At 38.0% G+C, this 13,893-nt stretch overlaps 1 protein-coding gene across 3 annotated transcripts in view; it reads left to right on the forward strand.

Annotated features, from left to right (window-relative positions):
• The window catches only part of LOC143114286 (YTH domain-containing family protein 1-like), a 33,553-nt gene extending 19,936 nt beyond the window's left edge, over window positions 1–13,617 (forward strand). For all 3 annotated transcript variants that reach the window (XM_076275813.1, XM_076275814.1, XM_076275815.1), the window contains exons 5-6: window positions 10,776–10,826; window positions 11,154–13,617. In XM_076275813.1, the coding sequence (XP_076131928.1) occupies window positions 10,776–10,826; window positions 11,154–11,180 (78 nt within the window). In that variant the 3' untranslated portion in view covers window positions 11,181–13,617. The remainder of the gene's footprint in view (window positions 1–10,775; window positions 10,827–11,153) is intronic.
• Window positions 13,618–13,893: the final 276 nt, after the last annotated feature.

Consider the following 13,893-nt stretch of genomic DNA (forward strand, 5'->3'; position numbering starts at 1 on the left):
ACGCCACACTCACGCATAGTTTAGGTGAGCTATAGTTAAACCACTACGCCACACTCACGCATAGTTTAGGTGAGCTATAGTTAAACCACTACGCCACACTCACGCATAGTTTAGGTGAGCTATAGTTAAACCACTACGCCACACTCACGTATAGTTTAGGTGAGCTATAGTTAAACCACTACGCTACACTCACGCATAGTTTAGGTGAGCTATAGTTAAAACAACTACGCCACACTCACGCATAGTTTAGGTGAGCTATAGTTAAAACAGAAAACCATATGTGCGAGGGTATTAGCTGCATTCAACGCAGATACATGAATCTAGCTTGTTGTATGTTCTTCAAGTGCAAGACTGAAATAGCTGCTACGCGTCGCGAGTAGGCTTCATGAAAGTGTAGAGGCTACAATAATTTAGGGGAAACTAAGTATCGTTGGGTGATATCGGGGAATTTTTATAAGTACGAGTATATGGGCCCAGTATCGGCCCGATCCCCGATTGCCAGTATCGGTATTGGGTAGGGCTGTCACTTTACGTTCGAAAATCGATTGCACAATCGATTGGACCAAACAACACAAGTTTCGAAAACTAAAATGGGGAATCGATTTTAACCAAATATTTACACTATTCATTTTAAACGAAATAAACAAATAAAAAAGATAGATGTAACAGAATTCACAAACAAGAATATAAGAATATAAAAGAATTCCGAAGTGCAGTAAGCATTGCGAAAGCTAAAAAGAAAATTCCCACCAAGTTTACGCACCGGGAACAGCTGTTTCAATCAGCTGCTGTGCTGCTCGTGTTTTGCCAAAAAATGGAGGACAACGCGATCAACCTGTGTGACATGTAGAGAGACGAGTGATAGGCCCTAATAACTTGAGGAGTTCGATGTGGAAGTACTTCGGATTTTTGGTATATCAAACTATGGAGAAGAACAAAGCGGTAGGCTACGCAAACTGTGCAATCGAGTTCTACGTAGGCGAAATTTGTTTGACATTTCTAATAATAAACACAGACACAGCTACGTTGAAGCCTGCAGTCATGTCACTGATGTAATGGCAGTCCACTCGGCTTACTGGTTTTCAAGAATGTTGCACTTCTGTTTGTCATTGTGCACGAAACTTCACGCCAATAAATCATCAGAAATATTGCTGGCTTGCGTCTACAAGCGCCCTCTTTACGTTCGTCCTAATGCCTGTTAGTTGTTTGTGGATTGGCCTATATTTGGCGTTGAAAATGGAAACGTCTTTAGACATAAAAAATCGATTTTACAATCGATTCAATGAACACTTATGTCTCAAAAATCGAACAGGATTTTTTCACAAAAGTGACAGCCCTAGTATTGGGCCATCACTAGCTACACACAAATACAACTCACCTGAATGCAGGCCTATATTACACACAAATACAACTCGCTAATGTTAGAGCTAGTTAAACTTCTCCATCGTTTCAGTTTAATTTGCCCTGTCCTTGATCTCTTAACACGCTGAATGGCGCGCTGTTTTCGGAAGCTTTGGCTCAGAGTGCTAGCAATCTAGATCATTGTTCATTCTATGTTATAGCTATGGACACATACTATGGCTTATTTGAAAGGTGAGACTTTAAGCTCTCAGTGGGTACAAACCGTTTATTTCTACATACCTCTGTTCCTGAGAAATCCCAAGCTAAACAGTGGCTAGTTTTCATCAAAATCCCTGTTTTTTTCTAGAGATATAGCGTCTTATGAAATATGCGCTGTTTTAGCCTGTCACTCTTGACACTTACATTTCGGTCAAAGGACTTAAGATATATAGTTTTTCTGTTCACAAAATCACCTTTCTACTGCTGTCGGGCTCTATAATTCCTCCTCCTCTTGGTCGGTAACGTCTGTGTCGCTATCACCGACATATTCGGCACTCTGGCAAGCACGTGCCCTCTTGCAAACGCGACTCGGCCTATCACCCACTCCTCGCAGCCCGGCCCGTGGTGGAGATGGAACTCCCTCCTGGGTCAAAGACAAAACTGGGTTTTCAAGCCTCCGACTTAGTCGACCTAATCGACCATGAAAATTAGTCGACGGCAATTTTTTTAGTCGAAGAGTCGTTTTACTATTGACCGCCTATTTATTTTTGGTCTCACACGGCTGTAATGTTATATTAACTCTATGTTATTAACTCTTGAAAAGTACAATGACTGTCTTTGGATGTTAAACAGGCTACTAAGACTTTGGCATGTTTTAAACCCCACTATGCACGCAAGTGTTAATGCCAGCAGCAAAGCTGCGTGCCTGCCTGCTTTCAGCGCAATTAATTATTAGGCAGAGCTAAGTGGGGTTACGCTAGTCCAGACTCTGACTAATATAGTAGCCTATTGTGGAAATTGAAATAAATGAAGTGAAGTGTCTCACGTTGACAACGCAACGGCGTGTCATTACTGTAATTCATTCATACAAAAAAACGTTAAACCGAACATGCCGCCGCCCGTGATATCAACAATCAAGGTGCGTCATTTCCCATGGTCAATAAGTCACAACGCATATTTTTTTAGCGTTCAAGCCAACTGATAAAGTGAAGTAACCTATGTGGTAAGACGCGCAAAGTGCCTGTAGCCTACTTGTTTTGAACATGCTGATGTTAGGCTCATTTGCAAAGTCCTCAACTCCTGTCGCCTTTCAAAGTCCAGCGTTTCTCAAACTATGGGCCGCGCGGACCAGCACCGGCCGTAACGTAGACATTGCTGGTCCGGAGCCGCGGAGTGAAATTATTCCCGGGGCTTCGTCTGATAATTTGCTGCGCAATTGATCAGGGAACCGCGGACCGACAGAAAAAGAAAACAAATTTTTCTGCAATCAGTATGAATTACTTGCTAATTTGGTGTCATCAAACATAGAGGCATACAATTAAATGGTGGTATGAGCGTTCATTCAATGCGCGAGAGAAACTGAAAGCACTTGATAACGTTGGTAGCAAATCTCCAATTCAACCTATTGGAAAGCTATTTAATTATGAAACTACATTTAATAGAACAATGTGGATTTATGCAACTTCCATAAAAACAGAGCACAGACTATCTACGGTATTGTATAGTCAAATTTGAATAACGTGGCCAAAAGCTTGTGGCATAATTAAATATGTAAATATTCTTTCCATTTGCCTACCAGTATATGATGCTTGCATGAGGGAAACATCCCAAAACAATGACACCCATATAATTGCTGTTGTTTTGAGAAGTATTTATCATGCAACCATGCAAAAGCAATGGAACTATTCTAATTATATTTTACATTAGTAAAGCAGTCCTCTGATGTGCATGTTTTCAAACTTTTTGTGAACAATGTTAGCACTTTAAACACTGGCTGCTTTGAAGTGCATGTATAACAATATAGCATAACAATAATAATTGTGATGTGATATAATGATAATTTGATGGGGGGTGGGTTCATGTAGGTGGGCCCTATGACCCCAAAGTATGCCATGACCGGGCCTCAGGTCAAAGAAGTTGTGTATGTCGATGGCAACACTGGCATACAAATAAAGTCTATCAAAGGTCTGACATTACTGTAGATCTGAAGGTAGCATTTTAAATGGGTGTTTTTTTTTAATACATAATGTTTTTGAACAGTTTACTTACAGTAATACAGCTTCTAACAAAAGTAGGGTGATATATATTTTACGTTTTCCCTTTAGTTGAGTTCAAAATAAAACGTACACAACAAAATAACAAACACTTGATTTAAAAAAAATAGTCGTTTAGATTAGTCGACTAATCGAAAAATTGGTCGAAAGATTAGTCGTTAGAAAATTAGTCGTTAGTGGCAGCACTAAACAAAAGTATTCAAGAACTCAGAACTTTTTGTTCTTTCTGGACATTATAGTGTATATTATGTAATTCAAATATTTTCTGAACAAAAAATAGTAGAAAACATACATTTTTACTCTGATTTCTAGAAAACAACCCATAAAACGTCATTCAGTGTAATACATTTTAAAATAGAGCCCGACCGATAAAGGATTTTGAAGGCCGATACCGATACAAATATTTGTTGATTTAAAAATCCGATATTCCGATATATCGGCCGATATATATATATTTTTTTTTCAGAAACGCACAACAAAACATTAACAGATTTCCCTAACATTAGTTATTTGTAGTTATTTATGAGTATTGACTAAAATAATATGATAATGCATTTTAAAAACAAACGTGTTTATTTTTAAATAATATTGTCACAGTGGAACAGAGGAACATCGAAATATATTAAAGTTCTGATAAATAAAATGTATAAAAATAGAAACTTAAGATATGAAACTTAGTCTTTTGAACAAAAACACAATAACAACAACAACCAAATCAAAGTTACCAGTATTAAAAGACTTGGTAAGCTTAATAAATATAACTTTTAACTAAGACTTAATAATTACAAAAAATAATGATGACATTATTACTATCATCATCATTTGTATTATCATTAAACAAGATAAAGGTCACTCCTAAATGTTTGAGTGTGCGTGTGTAATAATTAGTCCCTATTGCCTTATAAGCTACCTTATAATTACAATGTCAGCTTGCTTATCCCTTTACCTGCACTTTTAAAATTATTTCCATCAAGCTACATCAAACCATTTTCAATCATCAGTTGCTGCCTGCCTTCTAAAACCTACTATTTAGTGATCTAAATCCATTATGTAACTCGTTAATACTGCGGCTGAACGACAGTCTGAAACGCACACTTGGCGTCATTGGATTTCACACACGTGTAAAAGAAAAGCTAACTTTTATGCACGAGCTACGTTTTGCACAAGCTACGTTTGATACTTTTTCTCTATGTCTAAATGTTCACTCCTCGCACGTCTAACTTACATTTTACAATGCAGGGACTGTAACTACAGATATACTAGTTATAAATACAGTAATCATTACTTTATTTAGGCAGAATAAGTTTGTTGTGGTTTCCAAGCTCATTAATGTTAACGTTAGCGGTCTTCCACTGATATTCATGGCATTAGCTAGCTTTGTGGTTAGCTAGTCTATGATGAGCCATAATTTAGCAATGGATAACGTCATACTGCACAAGGAAAAAAATACGCTTTCAAAATAACAGGCCGGGGAGAGATGATTCGTCTCACTGCTATAACTGTCACGCCATTAAAGAAATACATCTTCAGTCACATTGTCAAAAGTTAAAAGGATAGACGTGTTTGATTTAGTAAAGCACTATATGTAAGGACTGCATTGCCATTCCAAAATACGAATTAATTGTAATTTGAAACCTTTACATTCTGCAAATATTATTTCCACCACCAGGTTTTACCCATTTGTCAGGAATAAGTTTTTGCATCAAAGTGAATTCTGTTTAAAAAACAATATTATTTAGTTTAATTGCATATTTTAACAAAATAAATAGCTAATAATAACTAAATAAATAGCTAATAATAACAAAAGTTATTATTAGCTATTTATTTATTTTTTTAGATAAATATATGCATTACACTGAATGACCAAGTTATTACTCTGAATGACGTCTTATCAAAAAGGTATAATGCAATGCCACTATTAGCACAACTATTGTTGTATTGTTGTAATATCATTAGACTAAACTAGACACAATCCTAAGTAAATGATGCAGCAGAAGATATTGTCAAAGAATAATAATTTTTTTATTGAACATTTAAAACTTAACAAATAAAGGAACATTTAAAATGAGATGAACGCCAAATAAACATTCTTTAATTATTCCAAAAACGTCTCCCAGTCTCCATGGCTAAGCTTGGACTGCCTCATTGTAAGGGGCTCTGGCTTAGACACAACAGCCTTGATGTCCTCTTTGAAATAGAACACTTTGTCTGCTATGTCTGACCAGACAAATGCGTTTTTACCAGCAGCACTCTGGTGCATGCAGTTGACTTCTACCTCCCCTGCAACTACCTGCTAGCCTGGAGGACCAATCTGAAAGATTAAGGGTCTGGCCACGAATAACATAATGGCCCAACTCGAGGGGCGGCTCCAAGCACGCATTTGAAAATCTCACTGCACGCAATTGGAAACAGTATACGATCAATGTTAACTGACTGATTCAGGACTTTGACCGCAATTGGATAACACTATGTCAGTCATCTGTTTAGCTCGCCTCTGGCCCGCCTATATCAGATACACAGATATGATTGGTCCCCCGCGATGCAAGGGGCAAAAGTTACGTGCATCATTACTCGTTGCCAGAGTCTCTCGCTGAGCAATGAGGTCCTCTGGCTTCAGTATGTCGCCTCCCTTCTTCACATGCTTGGAAGGCATCTAGAATATTCTGTAGAAAATATTAGATTCACGCCCCCCAGGTATTGATTTGAATGGCATTATGCATGTGGATGGGTCTGAGAATGTTTTCTGCAGGGTAACATACAATACTACTACCATAGATCAAGCTGCTTCATGCAATAGCATGACTTATGCTTATAGTTCTATTCCAACGTTGATTTCTACCCAACGTATAGTAAAAAGAAAAGACAAATTTAAAACTAGAAACCTAACAAATATTCTTTCCATACCTCAGCATATTCCTCTCAAGCCAGAGGCATTTTCAGCAAACATGGGTTTACTAAATATAGGTGCACTTACTATCAAAACCTTAGCAATCAATGATTTTATTAGTGAAAAAAAATTGGATTTTCTGTTTCTTGTTGAAACCTGGCTGACTTCAGACAGCGAAGCTGTTCTTGTTGAAACTTGTCCCCCAAATTATAATTTCTTCCACTCAATTAGACAAGGCAAACGAGGTGGTGGAATTGCCTCCATTCTCTCAAACAAATATAGTTGCACTAGAGTCAACTTTGGCGAATTCGCTTCCTTTGAGTATATTGCCCTCACTCTGAAGGCTGACCCAGCTGTACTTCTATTAACCTTATACCGCCCTCCCAAACTATGGACTGGCTTTCTCGACCAGTTTTCTGAACTTATGTCGCTCATCATCACTAGCTATGATCGGATAATTGTAAATGGCGACTTTAATATTCATGTCAATAAGACAACTGATGCTAAAGCCAGTAAGTTCCTTAATGTGTTGGACAGTTTAGAGCTAAAGCAGCATGTTACAGGACCCACCCACAACCTTGGCAACACCCTCGATCTAGTCATTTCTAGAGGGATAGAAGTCACAGACTTATCAGTAAATGATATAAATATGTCTGATCATTATTGTGTATCTTTTAATATAGTACTACATACTCCAAAAATTCATCCCGAAATTGCAATCAAATCGCGACTCTTGGACATTAGAGCAGAACAGCTGTTCATAGCTCTTATAGACTCCATAAATTTAGATATTTTACATCATCCCATTGATCAAATGGTAGAGGCTCTCAATCGTGAATTAGGTGCTCTGCTTGACAGAGTGGCACCCTTAAAGACTAAAAAAAGGCCCTGTAGCAAACTGACACCTTGGATGAACAAAAATATCCATGATCTAAAAAGATTATGTAGAAAAGCTGAGAGAACATGGAGAAAAACTAAGTTACAGGTTTACCGTGCCATTCTAAAAAAAAAAAACACTTCTCTAATGTAATTGCTGAAAACAGTGGAAACTCTAGGGTGTTGTTCTCTACCATTGATAGGCTATTGCATCAAACACCTTTTGATACACTCAGTCAGGCATCCTCTCTAAGATGCAAAGAATTTGCAGACTTCTTCAAAAACAAAGTCATTTCTATAAGGGAGGCTATTGGTGACACAAGTAATATGTTTGATAGTACACCCAAAAACAGCGCCCCAAAATTAAGGTCCTTTAGCACTATTACTCAATCTGAGCTTGGTAAAATTATAACTCAAACCGGCTCCTCAACATGTGTTTTAGATCCAATCCCTACTAGATTCCTCAAAAAAGTATATGATAGCTTAGCTCCCTTTATTCTCAAGGTAATAAATACCTCATTAGAAACAGGTATATTTCCAACTGCTTTTAAAACCGCTGTTGTGAAACCTTTACTTAAAAAGTCAAATCTTGACCATACCAATCTGAGCAACTACAGGCCTATATCAAATCTACCGTTCCTGAGCAAAGTACTTGAAAAGGTTGTTTGTAATCAGTTAAATACCTTCCTCAACGAAAACAGTATCCTTGAAAAATTCCAATCAGGTTTTAGATCAAATCACAGCACAGAAACAGCTCTAGTAAAAATAGTCAATGATCTCAGACTGGCTACTGACTCAAACACAGTCTCAATCCTTATTCTTCTGGATTTGAGTGCGGCATTTGACACCATTGATCATAGCATCCTAATTCACCGCCTTGCGAAGTGGGTGGGTCTCTCTGATAATGCTCTAAACTGGTTTCAAACCTACATTACTGGCAGAGATTTTTATATCAGTCTAGGAGATCATGTATCTGAAAAACATGACTTGCCTTTTGGAGTGGCCCAGGGGAGCTGCCTTGGTCCCCTGCTATTTTCCCTATATATGCTTCCATTGGGAAACGTCATAAGTCAGCATAATGTAAACTTCCATAGCTACGCAGATGATACCCAATTGTATATTTCTGTGGAGCCAACTAACCCAGATGGCCTTTGCTCCCTCACTGCATGCCTAACCTCCATTAATTAGTGGATGAGCAAAAGATTTTTTGAAACTAAATGATGACAAAACAGAGGTACTTTTGGTTGGACCAAAACTAAAGCGAGATATTGTTCTTAGTAATCTGGGGAACTTGGCGCACCAGGTCAAACCAAAAGTAACAAGCCTCGGTGTCATCTTAGATGCAGAGTTAAGTTTTAAGCCCCATATCAGTAAAGTTACTCAGACAGCCTATTTCCACTTGAGAAACATTGCCAAAGTGCGGCCTTTTTTAACTCAACAAGATGCAGAAAAACTAATTCACGCCTTTATCACTAGCAGGTTAGACTATTGCAATGCACTTTTCACTGGTCTTCCCAAAAAACATCTAAAGAAATTGGCACTCATACAGAACTCTGCGGCTAGACTTTTAACTAAGACCAAGAAGAGAGAACACATCACCCCTGTGTTGGCTGAACTGCACTGGCTCCCTATTTCCTATAGAATTGATTTTAAGGTTATGTTAATTACTTACAAAGCTCTGAATGGCATAGCACCTTCATATATCTCTGAGCTTTTAATATCTTATCAACCACAAAGGAAACTTAGATCATCCAATTCTAATCTTTTAATCGTACCCAAAGTGCTCCACAAACAAAGTGGAGAAGCTGCTTTTATCCATTATGCCCCCAAACTATGGAACACCCTGCCTCTGTACATCAAGCAGGCGAGTTCAGTAAATATTTTTTTAAAAAGATCTGAAAACATACCTGTACAGGAAAGCTTTTAGTTAACTCATCTTATCCTGTAGACTACTTTTTCAGATTATTCTACATCTGCTGCTATTGGAGGGCGCAGCCAGCCAGAAGCAGATGGGCTCCCCCTATTAAGTCAGGTTCTGCTCAAGGTTTCTTCTTGGAATATGGGAGTTTTTCCTTGCCACAGTTGCCATATGGCGTGCTTGTGGGGGGTAAGAGGGTTAAGGCTGCCAGTCTTATGACATGTAATTTTCTATATTTTTGATATGTTGCTGAGTGGATCATAAACGGCCCCAGCAATGAAGAAAAGTGATTGATAATGACTGACTGAATATTATTGTGTTACATGCTTCAAATGTAAAGCACTTTGAGCTGCATTCTGTGTATGAAAGGTGCTATACAAATAAAGCTTATTATATTATTATTATTATAGAAAAATCAATAAAAAGTGATTTTAAAGTTTAAAAACATTTCATTATTAATCATTTTAAACACATTGTTTATTAAAATGTAAATTACAGATACTATTATGGTAATATGTTACATTAACTTAATCATTAAATGTGCATTATAATAATAATAGCAATAATAATGATAATCATATATTTTATTACAAATATGATTATTAATGCATTACTACATTATAATTACTGTATTACTACATTATTATTACTGTCTCACTACATTATTATTACTCATTATATTAATGCCACTGCTTTACACTGAATGACATAGCCATTACACTGAATGACATTTTAATAATTAATCATATTTTACAGGCAAACAGTTAGCCACCTATATCAAACAATGACCTTGATCTACAAAGTTTATAACAGTTATTTACTAAATACACTTGTTTAGATGAATATCTAACAATAAAAGTGTTTCCTGGCATTACAATAATACCATACATGATAAGATGTCAACAAGCAGGGAGATAATGAAGATCAGTAGTTCTACTCAAACTACTTGTGCACGTAGGCTATGGAAGATTGGTCAAATCTAGCAAGTAGGAAAGTTTAAGTGAATGACGTGAAAGTAAGACATTCGAAAAGGCCAACGAAAGTTAACATGGTATATAGCTTATGTAATGGTATGTAATTGACATGGTGTATAGCTATGTAATGGTATGTAATTGACATTGTGTATAGCTATGTAATGGTATGTAATTGACATGGTATATAGCTATGTAATGGTATGTAATGGTATGTAATTGACACGGTGTATAGCTATGTAATGGTATGTAATTGACATGGTGTATAGCTATGTAATGGTATGTAATTGACATGGTATATAGCTATGTAATGGTATGTAATGGTATGTAATTGACATGGTGTATAGCTATGTAATGGTATGTAATTGACATGGTTTATAGCTATGTAATGGTGTAATTGACATGATTTATAGCTATGTAATGGTATGTAATTTATGGTGTTATCATGGTATGTAGCTAATAGGATAGTGGACATGTGACCTTCATCTCTCTCCATTTTATTTCATCAGAACTTTCAACCAGAGCCTGCACCCATCCAGAACCGGTCTCGATTGGATCAGGTAATGATGTAATGAACCTCGCTGAATCTGATTGGATCAGGTAATGATGTAATGATCCTCTCTGAATCTGATTAGATCAGGTAATGATGTAATGATCCTCACTGAATCTGATTGGATCAGGTAATGATGTAATGATCCTCACTGAATCTGATTGGATCAGGTAATGATCTTCCTTGAGTCTGATTGGATCAAGTAATGATCTTCCCTGAATCTGTTTGGATCTGGTAAATGATGTAATGATCCTCACTAAATCTGATTGGAAGATTACATGTGTGGTTATGCTGGCCTGTTGTCCTAAGAAGTGCTCTGCTTTCTGTTTGTCTTCAGGAGCGCCAAAACAGAAATAAACAATAGAAGACTGTCTCCCCAGCTTCAACAGTTATATTGAGGACTGGCATTTCTTTCAAAAGGAACACAGAAGAATGAAAATTGAAATCAAATGATTTTTTTCCTTATTTAATCTTGGAGAATTTCAGCCAACATTGTGACTCCAGCTTTTTTGCTCCAGGTACCTCCTCTTGTGCAGGGATATAACAAGCCGTGATCACACCAGTTCTCTTTTCTTCGCTTGTTTTATTTGATTTCTCTCCTGTTCAGATCCCACCCTCTTGCTGCCTTCCTCTCTCACTCTTAGCCAATCAGGGTTTAACAGCTCCCTCTTAGCCAATCAGGGTTTAACAGCACCAATGAAGAGAATCTGACATGTAATCTTTTCCCCCCTTGTTAAATCACGGAACTGAATTGTACTGCTCCTCCTTGGCCACTAGAGGCCAGTGTTGAGCTGTGTGTGCCAACAGGGACTCAGGGTCCTCACTCACTCTCATCACTGTCACAGAACAGGAAGAGATCCACATCTCTGATTTCAACTCATTTGTTTTTATTTTCCGTTGATAAAGAAAATATGACGGTGTATTTATTTACTCTGAGCCTTAAGGATTTTTTTTTCTTCTGTACTTTGCGATGACTCTTGGTAAAAAGGAAAGAAAGTGACAGAACAGGAGAATCAGGGAAACTGAGGGAGAGTTCTCCGACTTTTGGACTATTAAGAGGCACAGAAGACTGTTGTGTTGGCATGGGAAGGCTTGTTCTAATCCTGATGTTTTACACTTGTGTTTATCCACCTGTTTGTGTGTGTGTGTGTGTGTGTGTGTGTGTGTGTGTGCGTGTGCGTGTGCGTGTGCGTGTGCGTGTGCGTGTGCGTGTGCGTGTGCGTGTGCGTGTGCGTGCCTGTTCAGCAGTGTAAAAGGAGCAAGTGTCTTGGGGAAAAAAATAATTGTGTACTCTAGTTGGAAAGTATGTAGCATACACAGACATAAACAAATGAGATTTTATTGTTAGAAAACTCTGTGATGACTTTGCCATGTTGAATGCCTGTGTTCACATCTTCACTGTTGACTCTAAATCCTCGCTGTTCTGTTTCCTCGGTTACCCCTGCTCCAGTTCATGCCATCTCTGTGCTATATATTGCCCGTTTGTCCTTTTGTAATGCTTGGCTCTAATGTAGCTGCTTTTAGCAATGTTGAAAGCCTTACTTGTAACCTACAAATCAATGTAACTGACACCTAATTTGAGCAAGGATGAGTCAGTGGGAGGGTTGAGGTTTTTTTTTTTTTCTGGATGGAAAATGCTGCTAGTTCCTTGTACTGTTAATTATATACGGTGTTTAGGATTTGAGCTAATTCCAAATAGGTAAGCAGTGACAGAAAGACAAATAAGTTGCGCAAGACTTTTTATGATTGATATTTGTCAATGATTTTCTTTGGCTGGACAGATCACAGGAAAAAAGAAACATGGTACCTATTGTAAAAAGGCACCATCAGGTCAATAAACAGTGTGTTGAGGGTTTCATTGAGTGCAGACGCTACTTCACCCAACAAGCAACAGCACACAGAAATGAAAGCGCCAGGCGCCATTAAGGCAATGTTTACTATTTAACCATATAAAATAACAGGGATGAAGCATAAGAATGCATTTGTCTGATGCATTGTTGCCATTGACGCTATTTCCCATGGTATGTCCAAACTGTGTTGCCATTGACGCCATTTCCCATGGTATATCCAAACTGTGTTGCCATTGACGCCATTTCCCATGGTATGAGAACTGTAGCTTTCCTCTAATGACGTGTTCTTTTAAAAAAAAATGTGAAACATGCACTTGTGCATTGCTGCGTTCACCTGCCCTTCAGCAGAGCGCTGCGTTCACCTGTCCTGCGTTCACCTGTCCTGCGTTCACCTGTCCTGCGTTCACCTGTCCTACACCTGCCCTTCAGCAGAGTGCTGCGTTCACCTGCCTGCTGGCCTGAAGGGATGTTTGGAATGAGTTTGGTGGTGACTACTGACCTGCCTGCTCTCATGCGTGCTTCTGTTTCTTCTCTGATTTGAGTCCAGCAGCCACTCCCTTTGAAATCCCCCACAGCATCTCAGTATTCCCACAGACTTCAGCCCCTTTAAGCTCTCTTGTTTTAGTACAAAGCATGACCAAGATTGCGATGCCTGTTGCTCAAGTAAAGGACTTTTTACATGCACGTGAAAATGTGTCAAGAGGGTGTTGCAATAGAAAGCCACTAATATGGTTCTAATATATGAATATATAATTATATTTACACAAAGGACTGACAAAATAAAAGTTATTATTGATATCATCTTATGGACTCCGTAATAGCACTAATGAAGGCATTGTGTTAGTGGTTCTAGTCTGTAAGGCTTAATCTTTTTGCTCTTTTTCTTTTTCTTTTGCTTTAGAAAGAATTGAAGCCTTAATAAATAATATCCAATTAGAAAGCGTCTCCCTTTTTCAGTTTCTGTCTCCATCTGTTCAAATAAAGACCACACTTAACCTTGCTGTCACTTGTAGTTTTACAGTATTCTACTGTCGCCTTTAGGTGGTGCTATAGGATCATGTCTTAAAATGGTGCCGTTTTGTCTGTCGTAGATGCTGCTAACATCACTTGCAAATGTGACAGATTTACATGCAATGACTAATGTACTATATGTGATTCGAGAACACTCATTTAATTTATTTAAGTTCAGACTACACGAAGGCTGAGGCCCTCGGAAGCTGCTAATTC

Source organism: Alosa pseudoharengus, unplaced genomic scaffold, assembly GCF_046254945.1.
Source record: "Alosa pseudoharengus isolate Yale_2024_CS ecotype anadromous, Long Island Sound unplaced genomic scaffold, YU_APseudo_1.1 YU_APseudo_1.1_scf_9, whole genome shotgun sequence".
Taxonomy (NCBI): Eukaryota; Metazoa; Chordata; class Actinopteri; order Clupeiformes; family Clupeidae; genus Alosa; species Alosa pseudoharengus.